This window comes from Dipteris shenzhenensis, chromosome 13 (genome assembly GCF_047967505.1).
Source record: "Dipteris shenzhenensis isolate YYH24624 ecotype China chromosome 13, Dip_SZ_1.0, whole genome shotgun sequence".
NCBI classification, from domain to species: Eukaryota; Viridiplantae; Streptophyta; class Polypodiopsida; order Gleicheniales; family Dipteridaceae; genus Dipteris; species Dipteris shenzhenensis.
In genome coordinates, this window is record NC_141608.1 from 28110909 (window position 1) to 28134754 (window position 23846).

The window sequence follows — 23846 nt, forward strand, 5'->3', positions numbered from 1 at the left end:
AGTGCGGGGTTGTCTCTAGAACACCAGCAAAGCAGCAGTGACGCGGCCGTCCATCCGCATCTACTCCAACCATGGGCCTATGGGCCTGCACGGACCTATGGGCAAGCCTCTGTGGGCAGCCAACCAGAAGTAGGAGATCTTCCTCGGTCCCAAACTGAACCATAGGCGTGTCCAAAACCTAGAACGGACCACCTAGGGCACCCTTTGGGCCACCCAATGCCTCTCCTTGAAGGAGTCCATGTCAAAGAGTCCACCTGAAGCCTCCTACCAATCCCTATGGTATACCATATGGAGGCATCCTGCTCTAGAATACTAGGGGGATCAATGTGCAACTCCTTCCCCAATCGACCCACAACTCTGATCATCTGCCAATGAATCACATCTAGACTCCCGTCCATCTTTGGGTCTCTCTCAATGAGTGCCTAAAGCAAGCCTCCGAGCCATGCAGGGAAGAAGTCAGATTGTTTGCTGACTCGCTGGATCATCATCCTCAAGGGGACCCCTGTTTGAGAAAACTGACCCAACCAATTTTTGTCCATCCACATGAAGAGTCCCTCCCACCAAGACTCAGGGATGGCGAGGTCAATCTCCCTCATCCGCTGCTCTGCCCCTCGCATATGCGCTATGGCTCCAAGCCTCACCTCTGTCTCCATGGATAATCTACTCCATCTGGAAAAGGAGCAAGCTGGGCCGCTATCCCATTGTGTCCATCCAATGTGAGTACGTTGTCTAAGCATACATCCATCCTGATCCCTGATCTCCGGGTGCCAAACGAGGGACTGATGCTCAAACTCCTCTCTGTATCAACAGGGCTGAGCTCAGATAAGGCCACCTGCTAATCTCTACCAGACCCTATGTAGGCTCCTCATCATGGGGGAACCCTTCCCTGTAAGGGGGCCTATGAGAAGATCGATTTGTGTGATTGTTGCCATTGCGCGCGTGCATGGGGTTGTTCCTTAGAAGCCCTCGATGTAAGAGGAACTTCCAGGACTCTGCACTAGGGGTGAGGCCGTGCACAACCCACTTTCCCAAGAGGGCTCTGCTCTGCATCTCCGGATCAATGATACCCAAGCCTCCCAATGCCTACGGCATGTCCATCGTTTGCCAATTGGTCTCTGGTATTCCTCGTGTTGTCTGATCCTGCCCAAAGGAAATTCCAAACCTAATGTTGGAGCTGTCCAATGCACCCTTCGTGAAAGCACGAGCAGGAGGCACTGTACTAGGCCATGGCAAGAAGGACCTGGTTTGCTACTAAGGCACGGCATGCTGGGGAGAGTTTGGCCGATCTCCAATACAAAAGATTTGCGCTGAAAACTCTCAAGAACAAGGTGATCTGCTGCTCTATTGTAATATCAATACCCACCTAGCACCCGAGGTCTCTCCTTGTTTGGCCCAGTGGTATCCATCGGGAGCCAAAGTCACTCCCCCACTCTCGAATCTCTTGTGTCTCCTTAGATCCTGTGGAGAAACTGATGGATTTTGTCTAGTTGATCTGTGCACCTGAGGCCTCACAATAAATAGCCAGGGCTCCCTGGACTCTCTCCAAGTTCATGGTGGTGCCCTTTACATACATGTCTGTGTCATCTGCAAACTTGGAATCCAACAGCTCCTCCTGTTTGATTGGGAGCCTCAACCCTGTGAGGCCTGCCACATGCGATCTCAAGTAGTAGCCCAACTTTTCAGCCCTCTTGTGCGGGTTTACTGGGCAAGCATTTTGTAATTCTTCAAGGCTGTATTTGGCTGTACATTCTTTACTATCCCTTCCAAAGTTTGCTGGTGTTTGGAGTTGGTGCTTCCAAGCTTGCATTTCGCCTGGTTTGTTGATACTTTGTAGCTGCAAGTGCAACTGCTTTGAATCTGAATCGAGCATAGCTCGGTATCCACCTACCTCAGATTCTTCCAGGTGGCTTTTAATTCTCTTGGGGTTGTGAGCATCGTGCTCAGTTTTAGCTCCTTACAGCTCAGATCGAGGAAGATGTTCTTCAAGCCGTTTTCTCTCGGTTTCGACCCCTAGAGGAGGATAGGCAGATGACATCTCTTTTCATCTGATTTCTAGGTCTGCCCTAAGTAAAACATAGGCTTCTGGCCAAGGTCGGAGCTATTTTTGAAGTGGTCACTGAGATCCCCCCCTCCCTAGTTTGCCATCTTCAACGGGACAAAGGCGATCAGATCCGATGGGGTGCCTAGAGTTAGGTCATAGTCTCTGACCCTAGCATTACCATTGACCACATAGGAGAGAGTCGAGATTGCAGGTAGGTAGGACCAGTGTCAAATTTGTAGGGTCTTTAGGCGTTTTGCTAGAGATCGTCCAAAGAAGAAGAAAAGACATAAGAAATCCCGTGGTGTGGTTCCTTCTTGTACTCCTTGGAGTGTACCTTCAGGACCACCTCGTGACCCGATACCAACCGCACATTTAGTACGTCCTGCTAGCCCTTGGTGGGTTCTGATTAGGGTCCATGCTTCTTCACGAGTTGCAGATCAGGAGGGGCCCTCTCACATTTTGGACCCAGCTCTAGTTGGATCTTCGGACATTTCCGTTTTGGTTGCTGCTAGTGATTCTCATGATCCTCCTCACATTATGGACCCAGCTCCGGTTGGATCTTCGGATATATTCTAGTTGCTGCTAGTGATTCTCATGATCCTCCTCAGGCTACGACCAGTGCTAACTTAAGGCTACCCCGTACTCAGCTTAAGTTGTCAGTGTCTCGGAGGTTTCCCTGATTGCTGCTCCGGATGCTGCCCAGATAGCAACTCCCCACGTGGATCCGATTGTGGCCTCGACATATCTTCATGGTCATGGTTCCTCATAGCAGCCCCATTCTACATTTGTGTCCCCCCTCATTGACAGAGGGAGGGGGTTTTGTTTACTGACTCTCCAATTTTGATTGCAGGGATTCTAGGGACTCCGATGACAAGACTGATTTTCAGGAACTCTTTTTTGGCCTTGGTAGATCTAATAGACTTTCTTGTGGAGGACTTTGTGCCATCCACCTTTGGCTAGGCATTGATTGGTATTCCTTTTGACCCCAGGGTGGCTCCTTTCTCATCTGGATGAGTTCTTTTTCCTATCGATTTTCCTCCACTTGGTTCCCTCCCTCGCTTTTCTAGCAGGAGGTTTTTCCCCGTGGGGGGGTTTGTTCCGCCACTAGGTTGCGTAAGGTGTTCCATCCGACTTTCTCTCACCAATCAAGATTGTCACTTGGAACATACAGGGCCTTGGTCACATTGTCATCATAGGTAGCTGGTTTGTAATCAACTTCATCCAAGTGTTACTGGGGGTCCCATTGATATTCTTTTTACAATACAAATTGGATGCTAGAGATTTGTGCCAAATCAGGTACACTTTTTGGTCATCTGCAAATGGTACTAACTCGATGTCCGTCTATTTCTTCGCGAGAGGAGGGTGTAACTCTCCGAAGAGTCTCTCTGAAGCTATCCCAAGCTTTTAGAATGGAATCCATAAGAGGGGAAGAGGGATATCGAAGATGGGCTGAAGTAAAAATCCATCTTGAACTGTCCATCCAATCTCCCCCATGAGAAGGTGTACAAGACTGAATGCTGCGTAGGAAAAAATCTTTCCAAGGCTCTTGTCCAAGCATCAATCCTCTCACTAAAAATTTGGAGAGCAAGGCCATACACTGCAAATTCGGATCAATAATATTGAGACCTCCTTTCCCAGTGGGGAGAATGAGAGTCTCCCAAGCCACCCTGGCTACAACATCTGAGGTGCCATCTAACCCACTCCAAGGAAAGTTCCTGACAGATCTCATGAGCTGAGATATACAACATCTAGATCTGCACCAACAAGAGCAAATGAACCCAATAGTAGCCAATAATACCTGGTTCACAACCAGTGCTCTGAAAGCAAGGTCAAGTCTGGCAGAACTCCAAAAAATGAGTTTCCTCTTGATGCTCTCCAACACGGGAGCAAATTGTTGTGCTGGAGAGATGCCTACCCCAACCTGGCATCCTAAGTACCTGATGGAAACACCCCTCTGAATCCAAGTGAATCCTATGTCAATTCGCCAGTATGGAGTGTCCTCATTACTAATCCAAAAGCTATTGGATTTGTTCCAATTAATATGGGCCCCTGCTGCAGTGAAAAACAAAGCCAAGGCTGTCTTGAAAGAGGTGAGTGTATGCGGTGTGGCATCCAAAAAAACAGCTGTATTATCTACCAACTCAATAGCGGCAAAGCAAAACAGAGTTGCTGCTCCTCGCCGACTCCCTAGCAGCCCCCTCTACTCCCCTCCCTGCCTCACCTCTCCCTCCTCCCTCAGCTTCTCCTTGCCTCCCTCCCTCAGCCCCCTTCCCCCGCTCCCTCAGCCCTCTCTCCCGCCCTCTATACCCGCCCCTTCTCCCATAGCTCAGGCCCCCCCTCCCCTGCCCTCTACACCCGCCTTTCTCCCCTGCTCTCTCAGCCCTCTCTCCCGCCCTCTACCCCTGCCCTTTCCCCCCGCTCCCTCAGCCCTCTCCCCCACCCTCTACCCCTGCCACCACCCCGGCCCCTACCCTCTCCCCTTCTCCACCCCAACCCCTACCCCCGCCTCCTAACCCCGCCCCTTAGCCCCACCTTCTCCGCCTTCGCCCTCCTACATGAGGATACCCTAGTCTTTAACGTTCAGTCGGGAGGCGGACTTACCAGATCTTCTGATGATATTCTTTTGGAGGTTGCCTTTCACCCTGTCAGGATTGTAGGTTTCATGGAGTGGGGCAAGGACTCATAGTGGTATCTTGACCCCGATCCTCTTCTCCTTGCGCTGGGGTCTTGGAGACTCTGGTTATATGGTGGTTTCCCTATTAGGTTCTTGCAGTAGGACCCAAGGGAGTGGGAATGGATTGATGAGGGACACCGAGAGAAGAGCTTCCCCTTCTATCACTATACAGTCAGAAATGCCCGGAGATTTCAGCTCATTAGTAGAGGTTGGAGGCCCTTCAGAGCCCCTCATTGGGATAGTTTTCAGATTTCTGCAATTGCGCGGAGAAACTTTTGGCGTAGGCTCTGGGAATCCCCCAGGACTAGAAAGGTCACTCTTTTCTTTTGGCTTTCTATTCATGGAGGGATTGTAGTGAACCTGTGGAGATCTAGGTTTGGGGCTGACCCTACTTGTCCTCGTTGCCACATTGTAGTTGAGTCAGTACAGCATTGCCTTTGGGAGTGTAGACAGGCCAGGATGATCTGGAAAGGTGTTGCTAGGATTTTCAGTATCTTTCATACAACACCTTTCTATATGACCTGGGGTTCAGTAGCTTGGTTCTCTCGTATTGGCCCTTAGGTGTTTTTTGAGGGACAGGATCCAGATCCAGCTCTCATTGTACGGCGACACTCAGTGGAATCTTGTTTCCTCCAGGATGTTCCCTTCACTGCTTTCTGCTGCTCATGCCTCAGTAGACACGTCTTGCGAGGTTCTTGTTAGCATTGCAGCTTGGCATATTTGGAGAGCCAGGTGTACAGAGGCGATGGAGGGTATCCAGGTTCACCCTTCCCAGGCTATGGCCAGCATTTGGACCTTTTGCATTCAAAACAGGCCCCTGCAAATAAACCCCATTTGAGTTTATAAAAAGCACTGCCCATGTTCACATTATTCACCGTGACCGAATAAGAGTCCGGTGTGGGATTATCAGTATCCCAAAGAATGCAAAATCTGTTGGAGTTGCCATTGGGCCGTGGTGGGCAGACCACTTTACCTAAAGATGCTGTAATTTTAGGCAAAAGTGAGGCCATACATTGTGGGAAGTCAACAACTTCAACCCAAACCGGGCATCTGTGTCGGATTAAAGCTTGAAAGTCCCGTGTGGGAGACCATGGCAAAACATGCACCATTTGCTGCCCAAAAAAGAGAGGCGAGTGTTCCAAAAGCATTTGTCTGTGGATCTCATCCACCATGATCACCTCAAAAAAGCCCCTGACTGCATAATGTACTTTACGAACAAAAGAGCCAGCCAATGTGCGTGTCAGCCAGTTACCTATCTCTGCAGCAGGTGGCATCCGGCCTGGAAAAAATAATATGACTGCATTCTTAGCATATTCTCTGACTGGATCCACAATTTCATCAACCTCAACCATGATGCCAACTGAGGGAACTGAGTCTTTCCATTCTTTTCTCGTATCTGCAAATCCTTCATGCATGACATCATATACTAGTTGAGCCTCAAGAGTGTCATGCACCGGGTCATGCTGACCCTCAACCTGCTTTTGCTTCTTGCAGGGAGCCGAGCGCTCCTTTTGAAACGTTTTTTCATATGAGTATTCTGCCATAACTTTGTATGAGGGGGAGCTTGGAAATAAAAAAATCTGTAAAGGGGTAGAGAAAACCACAGGAGTATCTACAGGAAGCCCACAAGGGAGGGGGAGGAGAGTATAGCTAGTGAGGGGAAAAGTAGAGGGAAAGGTAAGATTTTGGTGAAAAAAACAGGGCTGTTCGGGAAGGCAACGAAGCAAAGAAACCCCGAAGGCTTATACGACAAGAGGTGTTGGGCTGTACGAACTACGACGAGCTGTATTGAAATATGCACAGGCTGCACGGGGGGAGGCTAACTGTACGGAAATACAGTGCAGGTACGTAATCGTACGGTCGTACTGACGCCGTACGGCGATCGTACAACGTACGGACGAAACTACGAAGGGTACTTGGCAAGGACGAAATACCAAACACCTGGCTGAAATACCGTGGACTATACACACACTCCAAGGGGCTGTACGAAAGGTTACGGAAGAGCAGCAGCAGAAGCACGCCTGTACGGAGCAGCTGAAACGGCGCTAAGATCTGTACGGAAACTGCCGTACGATGGCTGGAGGGCACCGGACGCTGACGGGCAACGAGCTCTCACCGCTTGGAACGACGATCTTCTCCCTCTCTCTCACACACACACGTGATGCAACGAGCTCTCACCGCTTGGAACAACGATCTTCTCCCTCTCTCTCCACACACCTCTCTGTGCACACACACACACACACACACACACCCCTACACAGTACACACTCTGATGGCCATATGTGCGAGCATGCAGAGATCATCCAGAGCAGCCACTGCCAGGAGAGTTACTTTTTTCAGAGTTTGGAGAGGATCTCCTTTCTTCTCTGAGTCTCCCTTAGGGTAGAGGTGGCATTTTCAGCCTCCACCTTGGTTTCTTATTAGCTCCTTTTGATCTGTTTTTTCCCTCATGCATTGCATGATGTACTCCCGCATTTGAGCTTGCTCTTGCGGTTTTCATTCATACTTAATGAAGTAATTTTCTTGAAAGGAAATTTTTTTTTGATGCTTGTATACTGAAATCGAGACCTTGAGCCTGTACATTTTCCTTTAGCCCGTCCATGTGCAACACGGTCATAAATCATGATTCATGATTCCATGTATCTTTTTCGATTTTGAGATATGACCATTGATGCTTGAATCTATAATGATGTAGTTTTGCAGCAATCTATTACAGCATCTCGTTTTTCTCCTTCTTGCTTCCATTGCTTCCAATACCCAACAGTGGTATCAGAGCAGGTCAAGATCCACCCTCTAGCCATTTCCAGTCACCTGGAGCCCTTCTGGAGCCATTGGGAGCTGTTTGGCAGCCTGTTTCTTGCTGGTTTGCTGGTTTTCTACTCACCCGTGAGCATCTGTGGCCTCTCCAAGCATTTTTGTCGCAAGAAGTTTGCATTTTGGAGTGCGCACTGCAAAGGAAGACCTATTTTACCTGCGCCCCCTGCCCGCTGCCTTCCCCGCTCTGCCTCCCCTTGCTGCCCCCCCCCACTTTTGCCTCCTTGCCTCCCCTCCTTGCCGCCTCGCATCTACTCCTGTCCTTCTGTCCTCCCGCCAGCGCGCCCCTCCCGCCATTCCGCGTCTCCCCACCGTCTTCTTCTCCTCTTTTCCCGCCTCTCCCGCCTCCTTCCATTTTTTCATTCCTTCCTCCTCCTCCTCCTCCTCCCCTTGCTCCCTCCTTTCCCCCCTGCCCTCTCCTTCTCTCTCCTCCGCCTCTCCGCTTTGTCCTTTTTCATTTGCCTCCCTGCAACAGGAGCATTCATGTTTGTTACTGTGAAAGAAAATCTTGGTGGTGACCTTTGGTCTGGAAGGAGGGGCTCTATGGCAACACCCTCGACTCCCACAGTCGTTAAGGTTCTTCTTTCCCCAGCTGGCAATCAACAGGTACAGCAGGCAGTTCAATCGCTCAAGGACAAGGCGCTTGTGGACAAAATTGTGGGCCTCACACCTACACGGAGACAAGTGCGAGAGTGGATCCAGGTAAGCTTGACATTAGAGGGCAACCACATCCAAGAGGTCACCATCTATGGACGAGGCATTTTTCTCATCCAGCTGAGCTCCCCTGACACCGCCTCAACACTTGTGGAGTAGAGCCCCATACTCCTTGGCCTGCACCTTGTCTACCTCTTTCCTTGGTATCATGGGTTCACAATGGAGACACACCATGTTCCACAGTTTCCGGTTACACTCCACTTCCCAGGGCTCCCTAAGGAGTATCAAGCCATCCTCCCTTCCATTGGTCGGGCATTTGGCACAGTGCTTGAGTCCCTGCCAGAGACGGCCACTCCGTTCTAGCAGATGATGGAGTCCCCAGGATCAAACTGGTGGTGGAGAGCTCGGAGTCCCTCCCAGAGCTGATCCTTCTCGAGACCCTGAAAGGGGGCACACTTCGCCAGAGGGTGGAGATCTCCGGGTTACCAAGCCAGTGTCTTTGATGCAGACAAATGGGTCACCTTGCCAGAGATTGCCCCCGTGGCCTTCCTCGTGCGCCTCCCTCCCCCTCCTCCACAGAGTAGGTAGAGTCAGCAGGCCCGAGTTCAACGCCCTCTCAGGTAGGAGCAACAAGAGTCTTAGACCCCATGGGTTAACCCCTCGGAAGGGAACTGGACACAGGTTAAAAATAAAAAGAAATCAAGCAAGCAGGCCTGCAAATACCGCAGACAGAGGGCCAACCGTCGGGAGAGGGACAGGGTTGACTGAGAGGCCTCGAAAGAGGAGCAGAAGGAGCCACCTCCCCCAGCAGCAGAGGCCACTGTCCATCCAGCCGATCCTCCAGCTTTGGAAGTTCAGCCTCCACACCCACAAGAGCCCCAGGAGCTCCAAATGCGGCGATGGCGGAAGCCGCAGACACTAACCCGACGAGGGCCGTGGAGGAGCCGCAGACGCTAGCCCGACGAGGGCGGTGGAGGAGCTGATCTAGAGCCCCAACGAGCCTGATCGGCAGGGGAACCTGTGGTCGCTCTTTTCCCTCCTCCTCTCCCCCCCCCCCCCCCCCCCCCTCCCCCCTCCTCTTCACTCCCCCCCCCCCTCCCCCTCCTTTTCACTCCCCCCCCCTCCCCCTCCAGGGTTCCCCCCGCCCCCTCCCCCCCCTCAGTCCCCCCTTCTATGGTCACTCTCACCACCCGCCCCCCGCCCTCTGTCCCTCGCATCCCTATCTCTCACTCTCTCGCCGCCGTCCTCTCCACTTCAGTGGCAGCTTCTTCCGCTTCGACACCCCTACCATCAGGCAAGGGAACGACGACGCCCCCTTCTACTTCCTCATCGCAGCAGCAGGTCCGCTCAGAGAGAATCTTGAGGGACGAGGCTCCTCTTCCGGGCCAGTAGCTCCCAACTTCCAGCCTGGGCGTCCCTTATGGTGGGACTTCTCGAGGTTAGGACCGTGGAACTATTTGGAGATCCCGGACTCATACCCGGCGTCCCTTATGGTGGGACTTCTGGAGGTTAGGACCGTGGAACTATTTGGAGATCTCGAACTCATACCCTCTACCATTAGCAGCAGATTGCCCCGGTCCTTGAGAGTGTTTGGCGCAAACTTCTCTATTGGAGCTCGGCCAAACTCTCACTCGCAGGTCGCACCTTAGTGGCAAACCAGGTCCTTCTTGCCACTGCCTGGTATATTGCCTCCTGTTGGTGCTTTCACAGAGGATGCATTGGGTAGCTCCGATGGCTGGTACGGAACTTCCTTTGGGTAGGTTCAGATGGCCCAAGTAGCTTGGCAGACGGTGATCATGCCACAGGTACTGGGTTGCTTGGGTATCATTGATTTGGAGATGCAGAGTAGGGCCCTTCTGGGCAAGTTGGTGGTTCGTGGCCTCACCCCAAGTGCTGAGCCTTGGAAGCTCCTCTTACAGAGAGGGCTTTTGAGGAACACCCCATGCATTGGGGGATAGTGGCAGCCTTCACATAGATGGATCTTCTCAGAGACCCCCCTTATGGGGAAGGGCTCCCCCCTGATGAGGAGTCTTCACAGGGTTTGGCAGAGACTCGTAGGGGGTCTCATCCGCGCTCCGCCCAGATGCATAGAGGAGTTTGAGCGTTAGCCCCTTATGTGGCACCCAGAGGTCAAAGATCAGGAGGGACGTATGCTTGGGCAGCGGACTCACATTGGTTGGGCACAATGGGACAGTGGTCCAGGAGGGTCTTTTGGTCACTAGAGCAGACTACCTATGGAGGCAGAGGCAAGGCTTGATGCCCTAGCGCATCTGAGAGGGGCAGGGCAGTGGATGGGCGAGATCGACTTAGCCATTCCTGAGTCCAGGTGGGAAGGACTTCACATTTGGAGAGACAATAGATGGTTGGGGCAGTTTTCCGGTACTGGTGTTCCCTTGAGGATTTTGATGCAGCGTGGTAGCATGCACCCCGACTTCTTTTGTGTAAGACCTGGAGGCCTACTTCAGCCCCTCACTAGGAGTGACCTTGAGATGGATGGGAGTCTTGATGGGATACACTAGCAGATGATCAGAGTACGACGCTTGGGGAAGGAGTGGCACATTGATCCTCCCAGTATCTTAGAGCAGGACTCCTCTAGATGGCGCCTCTGGCTATGGGAGGGTCGACCCCTGAGGGAGGTCTAATGGGACCAGGGGGAGTGGTTCTGGCCCTCCAGGGGCGGCCTAGTTGAGACGATAGATGAGGTGCCTTTCTTTTCCTACACCACACGGATTGGTAGGAGACTTAACATGGACTCGTCGAGATGGACTCCCTCGAGGGAGAGACATTGGGTTACCCAGAGAGTGCCTCGAGATGTTCGCTTCAGGTTTTGGACGCGGTTGTGGTCTAGCTTGCGGCTGAGGAAGATTTCATACTTCTTCTGGCTGGCAGCCCACGGAGGCTTGCCCATCGGCCTATGGTTGGAGCAAATGCGAGTGGAGGGGAATTGCCATTACTGCTCAGATTATGTCTTGGAGACTATTCCACACTGTCCATGGAGCTGTCGTAGCATAGCGAGGATCTGGATGAGAACCCTCAAGTTCATGACACGTATGCAGAGTCTTCACAGAGAGTACATCTGGGGGATGGTGGCTTGGTCGACAGAGGGAGGACACGCGTTTCAGATTGATGAGATCTCCCCAGCCTACCGGATATAGGGTCAGAGCAATAAGAGGATTGCACTTCACGAGGCAGCCCCCCTTGACGCCCTAGCTCCTCCTTCTCCTAGGGAAGACAGTGTTTGGGAGGTGGTAGCCAGCATCACGACTTGGAACATTTGGGTGGCTCGCTACAGTCTTGTGATGGGAGAGTACCCGGCTCCACCCTCGTCTACCTTGGTTGCCATCTGGCAGGATATCAGTTATACTCTACAGTCCACCTGGGAGCGTGGGACTCCAAGCTCCAGGACGACTATTGAGAGGTGTGCTCGTTGAAGAGACATGGCGGTAGGAGAATGCCAAGCTAACTAGGAACGGAATGGAAATATGGAAAGCATAATGGAAAGGCAAAATGAAAAGAAAATGAAAGAACAAGTGCTAGGCAATGATAACCAACATACTCACACTTAGATAGCTTGATGTTGATTGATATTTTAGACAATAGACAAGTACAACACTATATAGTGTGACACTAGACTCTAGAAAGTCACAATGTCTATGGGTCGTCTCCCAATATGACACGTGGCACGTCTAGGACTCACTAGACTATAAAACACCACCTAGACCACCTAGAACACACATTTTTGACTCACTTTGCCTTCATATCCCAACACCCCCCCATGAAGGCAAGGTGAGAGGCTACTGGAATGGAACCAATAATAGAACATGACAATGACGGTCATTAAACTTGTGCATGCCGATCTAGAACTAGACATGGCTCCCACACAATCTCAGAGGCAAGCGAGCATGGCTCAGAGGCTAGTGAGCATAATATAGAAAGCTCATCTAGCATGGTTTAGAGGCTCTTGATGCATGGATGCATGATCAACTCAGAGGTCTAGGAGACCAATGCACCAACATCCTAGAACTCTCAAGCCAAGCCTGATAAACAAATCGACCTATCAATGCCAATACATGGCTCCCACAGTACATTCCCCCTTGGCTTCATAATAGGACATGTTAGGAAGCCACACACCAAAATAGGAAAACCAATACATCTTGTTAGAGGACTATCCAAGGCAAAGGACCTTTAGACTCAATGACAACCAAACACTCAGTTACATATAATTTTAGGGGGACTACCCAGGCCAGAGGACCCCAAAATACATCAAGCTATAGGAATAATAAAAATAGATCTCTTAGGAGTAAGAGATGTCCTCCAAGTAGCCACTGCACATGTGTGCACATCCCTTTGAGACAATGACGAAGTCAAAGAAGCACTAGGCAAGAATGCCCCAAAAGATGTGTCGGTGAAGTCCTTGGGGTAGCTAGATGAAGCACTCACATAGTGACTCTCAAAATGGCTAAGGGAGAGTCACCGTTGTCGAAGTAGAGGCCGGAGGTGTCACGAGCACTTGGAGAGTCGGTCAAAAGTGGAGCTCGGGCACCAAGGACAATCGGGTAGTAATTAGAGAAGTCGGGAAGTGTTTGGAGCTCACATCAAGCTCGGAGCAGCTCCAATAGAATGTCGGGCAGAAGGAGTAAATGGTGGGCTGGATCAGAGGTCAACAATGAAGAGGATGGACAGCTCCACGTTGAGCTGGCTGCATCATGCTTGGGCTGTCAAATCATTGAGCTCCAAAACAAAGTTCGCGCGCAAAAACAAATTTCGTCACTTGTTGCAAGGGCTGTAACTTTGCTGAAGACACAAAGCCGTGATTCTGCTTGTAGCTCCAGATAGAAGTAGAACATCGTCCGCAGGTCACAGAAAGATGTAGCTGAAGAAAGGAGAAGAGAGGTGGGAGATTAGAGCTCAAGGAAGGAGAGAAGAGGGCAGCCTTCCAAGGAGGAGGAGGTAGAGTAGCTTCATTTGCCTCCCTCACCTCAACCTCTTGGAAGGGAAAGGGAAAGAGAGAGCAGGGCTAGGAATATGGCTCTGATACCATATGAAGAGACATGGCGGTAGGAGAATGCCAAGCTAACTAGGAACGAAATGGAAATATGGAAAGCATAATGGAAAGGGAAAATGAAAAGAAAATGAAAGAACAAGTGCTAGGCAATGATAACCAACATACTCACATGTAGATAGCTTGATGTTGATTGATTATTTAGACAATAGACAAGTACAACACTATATAGTGTGACACTAGACTCTAGAAAGTCACAATGTCTATGGGATATCTCCCAATATGACACGTGGCACATCTAGGAGTCACTAGACTATAAAACACCACCTAGGCCACCTAAAACACACATTTTTGACTCACTTTGGCTTCATATTCCAACACTCGTTTTTGCAAGGCTTGTCTTGCAGGTGTTTTCTACATCTTCACTCCACGAGGGATTCGCTGGCTGTATAGGCCCCCCACTTGGTTGTTAGCCCCAGTTCCAAAGATCCCCTAGGCAGTGAGCTGGGCTTCTTTGGAACAGGCCGGTTTTTCTTTCAGCCTTTTCTTGTTTTTTCATAGTGAGCACCTTCGGGGCTGTTGTCTTGTATGAAATCTTTCAAGCATTAATAGAAGGTTCCTTTCTTTGAAAAAAATAAAAATAAAAATCTATAATGATGTGTTGTTAATTTTCTGATTTTGTATTTAGTAATATGTTTTAAGCATCCAATTTCAAGTTCAAATTGACATATCAAATGTCTGTGCACTATGTTTCATGAGTCTTTTTAAAGTATGGGACTTCTGGTGGTAATAATCTATAATGTTTAAATTAAAAAAAAAACATATATTTAAATACCCTTTTATGCACGAAACGTTTTGGGTTTGCCTCGAAATGTTTTCGAAACCCCGAAATGTGTTTTGAAACTCCTCGCCTACTTTCCAAGAGCACAAGCTTCACACACCTCTTGAGTGGGTTGCTATAATTTTGTCATCCTTTAACCATATTATGATTATGCAACTATACCAAAGCTCTGTGATGTGCATGACCAAACTTGGCATGCCATAAATCACCTGGAGTGGAAGAAGAGACAGCCATAGCATGCTGATTACAGGGCTGAGCATCAAGCTTGTAAAGAGCCGTGCTGGCCTCATAGAACTTGTAGCCACACTCTCATACCCTTTCTTTGGATCCTTGATCTTGCATTGATTATCTTGGAATTCCACAAGCATGTACTGATCATGAGCCATGGATGGAACGGAAACCAGATTTTTCCTTGAGTTAGGAACATACCGGACATCAGGGATATACTTTTTCTTTCTTGAATCACAAGTAACCTATATGTCATGAATAAGTTTGATTTCTTCAAACCACTCTTTCCTGTGAGTCATGTGCTTCAATGTACCACTATCTAGATACCAGGTCTCTATGGCAGAAAATGAAGAATCACCAGATGAAACAAGAGAAGCATCATGTGCAACTAAATCCCCCTTGGCGCCAAAGCTGCCCTAAAATGCAGTAAACACATAATCATTTCCCTCTTGTGCAAAGTTTGCATGAGATGGTGAAGCATTGGCATTTTCAGCTGGTGCCACATAATTACTACTTGTGCCTTGCCTCTTTTTCTCATTGGCAATTCTTTTCTGGCACTCTGCAATGTAATGACCAGGCTTCTTGCAATAATTGCACCTTTATCTGCATTCCCTGCATTTGTGCTTGCATTTCCCTCCTTCCTGGGCTGATAAGCATGGCTGGTCTTTTCCTGAAATTTACCCTTTCCATGAGTGGCAAACGCTTGCTCACTCTAACCAAAGGAACGGGCTGAATTGGAAGTCCACGTTTCTTCCTGTAAGGGCAAGCCAACTAACTCCTCAAAACCGAGTGGAGCAGCCCTGAGCATAAAGTCAAGGAAGTAACAAATGTATCATATGAGGGTTATAGAGACTAATTTCTTGTCTTCTATATTCTCATCAATAGCTGCGAGCTCATCCCGAATGTCAGTAATCTTTGCAATATAAGCTGAAATAGTCTGACCTTTACATACTTCACATACAAGGCATCTAGAATCCTAATTGGCAGGGCGGCACCTCGCCTGAGGCTCAACAATCAAAAGAACCACTGGAAAGTAGTCTGAGCTAGAAACCCTTGGCACAATGCATATCGAACCTCTATCTAATGCTCAATCATCAACATAAATCTATCAATTCGTTCATAGATGTGCATATGCAGCCTCTTGTTTGACCACAAGAGCAAGAGTGAATCAGGTAGAGTTTGAAGGGCATCATCTGTCCAAGCATATGTCCCACAAAACTAGAAAAAGGAGACATTCTAGCTGCTCTCTCCAAAGAATGAATGCCACCTTCTCTTCCTCTCTTTTTTCTAGCGGCAACTCCACCATGTTAAATGTAGGATCGAATGAAAGAGAGAGAGAGTGCAGGTAGCAAAGAGTCGATAGAGTCTGCCGTCAAATCTTAGATGATGAAAAGATACAAGGTACTTGTACCTAGACCTAGGACTAAGTGTCCACATAGGACTAAGTGTCCTATATGCCCTAAAAGGCACGTAACTGTCAAAGCCAAACACACTCTACTGTAGCGGTGAAAGCTGCCTTGTACTCAGCCTCACAGCTAGACATGGCAACTGTTGGTTGCTTCTTGCTGAGCCAAGAGATACATGAATTGTCAAGCGAAAAACAATTGCCAGTATGTGACACTCTTGTGTCGGAACATCCTGCCCAGTCACTATCCGTGTAAGCATGCATGGTAAGTGAACCCTGATCACCATAGAAGAGGGCTAAATCTTGAGTGCCTCTGAGATATCTGAAGACTCTCTTCACTGCCTGCCAACAGGTCTGGTGTGACATAAATAAATAAGGCATCCAACAGCCTGGTGATAAAGAGTGATATCACATGGTGGGCTCCCATCATGAGCTGAGAATTTGAAGCCAGGGTCCACTGGAGTAGAGATTGGCTTGCAATCCTCAAACTGAAAACGATCAAGGAGCTGTCCAATATACTTGGACTGAGACATCATGATACCCCCCTCAACATGAGCAAACTATATGCCCAAATAATGATGGAGCCGTCCCATGTCTGACATGTCAAAAATCTGCTGCAAATCAGCCTTGAAAGCTGCAATTTGCTGAGTATCTGTGCCCGTGATGAGCATATCATCCACATACAAAATCAGCACTAAAAAATCAGATCCACTCCCATGGACATAAAGAGTGGGTTCTGTGGGACTATTTTGAAAACCAGGGGATAGTAAGTGTGCATGAATTTTGGCATACCATACCCTGGGTGCCTGCTTCAAACCATAAAGGGCTTTTCTAAGCCGGCATACCTTATTTTTTGTGTTCGTGAATAAAGAGAATGTCAATGGATCTCCCAGCAACACCTGAATGAAGCTGATTACAAAGTAGTGGCCTACAAGATGGCGATGATGAGACACACGACCAAGGCCTTGTATATTCCAACTAACAATCCTCATCGGCGGAAGGAAGTAGGGTGGAATACCTTACCTGACCTAGTGGCGGAAACAACTCTCTCTTGAGTAGAGGATCTATTGGTGAGGAGGAAATCCATAGGGGAAAGAATTCCCCACACCTATGGAAGAGAACACCCTATCAATAGGAATTCCAAGTACTGCATTGCCAAAGGCAGATGATACAAACGTCATTGTTCCAAGATCAGCCAGGGAACAGAAAGAGTTCCTTGAAGCTAAGAACGGCACCGGAGTGCCTAAAATCCCTGTTTGCACAGAAGAAGAAGGGACAGTAGCTACACCCTTCCCTTGATCAATAGGGGGAGATTGGGTAGCTGAAGCGGAAGGGGGCTGCTCGAAACAAAGAAGCAAGGCCTGAAAATGCCATGAGTGAAGGAGAGAGGGAGGTTGAGATGCTGAAGGGCTGGGGAAGAGCTGAGGGGAGAGAGCTAGGGGAGCAAGGAGAGGGGGAGATCACGATAGGCAGCAGGCTGCACCCGGTCTCTCAATTGTTGTTTGAAATATTTTCATGCCATGGTCATCAAAATTAACAGGGAAACTCAACTACATGCCTACATCTCACAAAAAATAGATGTACTTCTCTGTGCAGAGCACTCTGCAATGCTGAAAATGTACCCCATATAGCCATGTACTTTTAAAATAAAGGAGGCTCCTCGGTAAGAAAATGAGACAACATTTCATTCCCTAACCTCAATCACTCTATATACTTCAAAAATCAGAAAAAATTTACATGGATGGTGTGTTATTGTTATCTTGCCAACCATAAAGAGGTATAATTATACTGAGGTTTAGCTGAAGTTCTTGTTTTGATATCGAAAGGGAATGAAACTTTGCAATTCTTTTTTTTTTTTTTTTTGGGGAAAAAGGAGACTTCTATTAAGTAAGAAAGAAAGTCGCCAGAGCAAGCTCTGTGTGGAAATACAACATGCTGAGCATGTAATGGAAACACCTCAGAGGAATGAGGTAGAAAGAAACCAAGGCTGAGGCTGAAAATGCCGAGTCAACCCTATAGAAGTCTCAGCAAAGAAGGGAGAGTCTCTCCAATCTCTGAGAAAAGTAACTCTCCTGGAGGAGGCTGCTTGAGATGATCCTTGCATGGTCACCCAAATGGCCATCGGAGTGTGTACCGTATCTGTCCAAGTACTGGCCAAGATTCTGAGAAGGGTGAACCTGAGAACCCTCCAGAGCCTCAATGCATCTGGCTCTCCAAATGTGCCATGCTGCAGTGCTAGCTAAGATCTCTCATGGAGAGTCAACCGAGGAATGAGCAGCTCTAAAGAGAGTGGCCGGAACATCCTCTAGAGAGCACGACTCCACAAGATGTCGGATGTGAAGAGCCCAAGAGGGTCAAGTCTCTCAAAGAAGACCTGAGCCAAGCCACTGATCCCCAGGTCATGAAGAAGGGTAGGCGAACAAAAGTGCTGAAAAGTCTTGCAATACCCTTCCATACGATTCTCGCCTGTCTGCAATCCCAAAGGCAGTGTTGTATTGTCTCCAAAGCAGAAAGGCAACGAGGGCAAGAAGGGTCAGCTCCGAACCTAGATCTCCATTGGTTCACTGCTATCCCACCATGAATAGAAAGCCAAAAGAAGAGAGTGATTTTTCTATTCTGGTTGGATTTCTAGAGCCTTTGCCAAAAAATTTTCTGCAAGTCAGCAGAAATCTGAAAGTTCTCCCAATGATGAGCTCTAGTAGGCCTCCAACCCCTATAGCTGAGCTGGAATTTCCTGGCATTACTGACCGTGTAACGAAAGAAGGAGATGCCCTTCTCTATGTGCCCTTCATCTATCCATTCCCATTCCCCAGGTCCCATAGCAAAAACTTAATTGGGACACCTCCATAGAGCCACAGCCTCCATGAGCCCAGGGCGATGAGAAGCGGGTTAGGATCCAAGTACCACTGTGAGAGAGAGCCATGCTCCATGAAGCCCACTATCCTGACTGGCTGAAACGGTACCTCCAACAAGATATCATCGGTGGATTTTGACAGCCTGCCCCCCAAAGAAACATCAAAGACTAAGGCATCCTCATGAGTGTCACGAAAAGCAATCACCTGTAAAGGAACTCCCAATCTAGATAAAGCCCCCATCCAGGTGGAGCAAGTAATAGGCATATCATCTGTGCCCACCCAATCCAAGGGCAAGGCTGCATCAATCTGTTGGACTCTCCTTGCACTCCCTTTGAGATTAAGAACCAACTGGGCGTGTCGATCTGCAGGAAGCTTCCTGAAGGCTTTCCATGCTCCCACAGTAGATGCAGGGCCCCTCTCCCATCTTGGCCACTGCATGTAAGGAGAAGCTCCAAGTGGTCTGCCATGCTCATCCAAAATACTGTCGTTCCACATGATAGGCTGCCTTTCAATCTCTTCACGGGTGGAAGGGGGAATCCTGTGAAGAGTACTCTTGAAGCTGGCCCATGCTTTCAGGATAGCAACCATAAGAGGGGAAGAGGGAGATCTAAGGTGGGTTGTGGTAAAAACCCATCTGGTACTGTGTCCCCAATCCTCTCCAGAGGTGGGCGTGCTAGACTATATGCATCTGATAAAGAAATCCTTCCAAGGCTCTTGCCCTGGCATAAGTCCTCTCACAACGACCTTGCAGAGTAGGGCTCTGCACTGTAGATCCGGGTCGATGATATTCAAACCCCCTTCTCTTGTAGGAAGAATCAAGGTCTCCCAAGCCACCCTGGCTGTAACATCAGTTGTGCCATCTAGACCACTCCATAAAAAGTTTCGTACGGGCCTCTTAAGCTGATTGATGCAAGAGTGGCACCAACAAGAGCATACAAACCATGCTGTGGCTAGAAGAACCTGGTTAACAACCACCACCCTCGAAGCCAAGTCAAGTTTGGTTGAGCTCCAGAAAAGGAGCTTTCTTCTGATACTCTCCAACAGCAGAGCAAACTGTTGTGAAGGAGAGATGCCCACCCCAACCTGGCAGGCCAAACATCTGACGGAGACACCTCTCTGTACCCAAGTGAAGCCAATATCATTACCCCAATCCGGGGTGTCATCATCGCAAATCCAAAAACCATTGGATTTATGCCAATTAACATGTGCACCTGCAACCGTGCAAAATAAATCCAAGGCTGTTTGGAAGGAAGTGAATGTCCTGGGGGAGGCATCCAAAAAAACAGCCGTGTCATTTGCCAACTCACTATCCAGGAGCTCTTCTTCCCGGCAGATAGGAAGCCTCAGCCCATAAATATCAGCTTGAGACCTAAGGTAGATACTCATAGCCTCCGCCACAAACAGAATAAGAAAAGGGGCAAGAGGACATCTCTGGTGGACCGATCTGGAAATCTGTCCCCTCTTCCCCCCCCCCAATGAGCACCTGGCTATGGGCTGATGTAGAGAGAGGATACTCCTCTAATCCATGCATCTGAAAAACCAAAGCGAGATCTGTAAGTGAATTAGGCATCTCACCAGAGTCCCACACGCCCTGCAGGGCTGATGTAATGTGATCACCAATCTGCTCCCAAAAAGTAATAAAAAAGGAAGGGGTAAGTCCATCCGAACCTGGCAATTCTCACCTCACTATTTCAACAATATATGTATGCCTATTCTAATTATCAATGCAATATGAATCCTAGGAGATAAAAGGCTGTGGTCTATAGACTTTTAGTTAATTTGTTTAATATTATGCCTGTGCAGGAAAGAATTTATATCATATTGCAGTGTGTTTCAAAATGAGTTTGAAAATTCTAAAGTTTCTCTAGAAACCAAAAATTTACTGTTTGAAAAGGAGGAACTTCAAGGCCACGTTACTTTTCTGAATCATACTATAGAAGTTACAGAAGCATCAAGAAGGTCCTTCTCCCAGGAGAGGACAGAACATCTTCAAAAATTGATATGCGAAAATAAAGGTAGTTTTGTTTTGCAATTTCTATATGGAAAGATTTTATGTTCTATTTCAAACAATTAGTTATGCAAATTCTATTGGAAAGATTTTATGCTAAACATTATGAAATACAGCTTTCTGGCAAACAAGTTTTAATCTTTTTCTGAGAACAAATTTCTTCTAGAAGGATTTTTATTTCACAATGATATTCTGTATGAAAATGAGGATTCTCATTCTCAGCTAATTGTCTTACCTTCCCTAACTAATCCTACCAAATACAAAAATATGCGTGTACACCATCAACTGAGGCATGCATTTTACTTTGAAATGCCAATTCCTGGATAACTTGACTCTAGTCTATTCTTTACAATTGTTGGCGTTGAAAGGGTTTCAATGATACGCTTGCAGTTTTGAAAGGAGGTGGAAATTTCAGATGCCAATTCTATTCATATACCAGCTTTGGCATCTCCAACTTAGATACCCACATGAATGATTGATCCGTCCATAATTGAGTTGATTTTATGCTAAAGGGCCCTCTTTTTTTTTTCAAAAAGAGACTTATATTAAGTATTAAAGAAAACCGTTAGAGCAAGCTCCATACGGGCTACACCATGCAATGCATGAAAAGCTCAAGAGCCAAAAAGAAAGGATTGGGGCTGATAGTGCCATCTCAGTCCGGTGGAAACCTCTGAGGAAAAGGGAGAACCCCTCCAAACTCGAAGAAATACAGTCCTCCTAGAAGAGGCTGCTCGTGAAGGGCCCTGCATGCTAGCCCATATGAATATCTTTATAATTAAGTTGATACTATGCTGAAGCACCCTCTTCAAAGCAAGTCTCTTTGAAATTGAGTTGATACTATGCTGTAGTGCCCTCTATATGAACATGATCATCAAGGCTGTTCATATTCTTCAATTCCCTTCTGATTTTGTTGTAAAGGGTGGCTTGGTGTCATATAGCTGTGGCCAGCTATATACGAGTAGCAGTCTCTTTGATATGGACCCTCATCGACTGCATACCAGTGCCTAATAGTGCAGACATCAGAGTATTACTAGGTCCTGGTTAACCCTAGGTGCCCTTTGAAGAAATGAGGTTTTCACCATACAAAATCTTTGCAATAAATATAAAGCCCACAGTAAAGTTACTTCCAGGATGTGGTAAAAAAAAATCGTAACATTATCTCGCTGAATTACTTTGGAGATATTCAGAGATGTATATATTACTTCATAGATATTAGGAGGTTTGTGGCATGAAATGATATGGAATCAATACATCTTCTAATAGGTACAGTTTGTGCTATAAAGCCTTTGAATAGTCGCTCCCAAGCCCCACATTCTATTTATGCTCTTTGGGAGAAGCTACAACCCCAAAGAATAGGATGTTCTCTTACAAGAATCCTCATACAACAATAATTACACCTGTAGATCCATGTTCTATAGTCTCTCACCTTGCCTTCACACTAGAACACGCATTTTTGACTCACTTTGGCTTCATATTCCAGCACCCCCCCATGAAGGCAAGGTAAGATACTGCTGGAATGGAACCAAGACCAGAACATGACAATGACAGTCATCAAAATTGTGCATGCCGGTCTAGAACTAGACATGGCTCCCACACAATCTCAGAGGCAAGTGAGCATGGCTCAGAGGCTAGTGAGCATAACATAGAAAGCTCATCTAGCATGGCTCAGAGGCTCATCATGCATGGATGCATGATCAACTCAGAGGTCTAGGAGACCATTGCACCAACATCCTGGAACTCATATGTCAGGCCTGATAACTAGACCCTATCAATGCCAATACATGGCTCCCATAGTACATCCCCCTCTTGACTCCAGGGACTAACTAGAAACATGGAGTCACACACCATAAAAGAAATACATCATTTAGGAGGACAATCCAAGGCAGAGGACCTGTATTAACTCTTCAAACATTCTTTTTAGAGGAACTACTCAAGGCAGAGAATCTTTAACTCAAACATATATAAAAAAATATAAAAGACTTCATTCATTTTATGCATAGCAAGGGCAGAGAACCCATGAGCCTAAAGTAGCTACCACGCAAGAGTGTGCACATGCTGATGCAAAGAGGTATGTCGGTGAAGAACCAGGCGAGGATGCCCTCGAACGATGTGTCAATGAAGGCCATAGGAGCAGCTACCAAGGGAGATCACGTCATGACTCTCAATGTGCCGATTGGAGAGTCACCGAATGCGCAGAAGAGGCAATGAGTAGCAGAGATGGCGACCAATCGAAGCAGTCACCGAAGTGTACCAAGATCAGAGAAATGATATTTGACTATTCGGGATAGTCAAACACCGCATATCGCAATGTCGGAGATGACGAGGTGTGAAAAGAGTATTCCTCGCTGTCCGAAGCCTCAAGTCAATGGACTGGCATCTCGGTATAGTCGAAATGACTTCTTGTGGGTAAGCTCGGGAAGGTCAAATCACTGGTGAAGGTCACGGGAGTCCAAATCTGAGCAAAAAATGCCAAAAAGTAGCCTAAAACTGTTCGACATCGCCTTCTGGCAAGTTGTAAGGACTCCTGGCACTGTTGCGCATCCGCCTACAGAGGTGCATACGAACGTACGGACAAAAAATCAAATTTTTTTTTCTTGAAATGGTGCGGGACAGGGTCGTTTATGCTTGGGTAGTGCCAAAATGTCAAAAAACATCAAAATCAGACCTCAAAAGTCAAAAAACAGCCGCTAGACTGCTCCAAAATAAGTTTTTGGCAACCAACTGACGAGGAATGTCTGCCAATGCTGAGGGAGAACCACGAACTGATGTGGGAGTGAGCTGAACTCACAAACAAGGACCAGGAGCAATCACTAGGACACCGGAGTACTTGATGGTGAGGAACCATGGCGAGGCTAAGGGAAGGGAGGCTCTACCTTAGAGGAGAGGGGAGCTTCCATTTGCGGGCTTCTCTCATCCTCTAGATAGCGCAAGAAGAAGGGGAAGGTAGGAAGGGAGGCTCTGATACCACATGAAGGAACATGGTGGAAAGAGGGAGAGAGAGGGTAGGCTAGGGAGAGAGAAAGTGATACTTAAAAGGAGACATAATGAAATGGGAATGAAATGACTAGAGCAATGAACAAAAATGAACCAAAGAGCTTGTAGCTTGATACTTGATTGATTTGACACTAGACAAGTATAGCTCTTATATAAGAGCGCATACACACATATGAACACCTATGCATATGGGATAACTCCCAATATGACACGTGGCATCCATAGGACACACTAGACTAGAACTCACACTAGAACACACATTTTTGACTCACTTTGGCCTCATATTCCAACACATGAAGTCAAGTTGAGTGTGTTTTAGTGTGTTCTACT

The 23846-nt window shown here is 47.7% G+C and overlaps 1 protein-coding gene across 6 annotated transcripts in view; it reads left to right on the top strand.

Annotated features, from left to right (window-relative positions):
* LOC147895245 (CAP-gly domain linker) overlaps nt 1-23846 on the top strand; it is a 117614-nt gene that overhangs the window by 33906 nt on the left and 59862 nt on the right. For all 6 annotated transcript variants that reach the window (XR_015542024.1, XR_015542023.1, XM_087384091.1 and 3 more), the window contains exon 4: nt 20318-20529. Coding sequence is in view for 4 of the 6 variants with exons in the window: in XM_087384091.1 (XP_087240217.1) it covers nt 20318-20529 (212 nt within the window). In the remaining 2 variants the exon portion in view is untranslated. The remainder of the gene's footprint in view (nt 1-20317; nt 20530-23846) is intronic.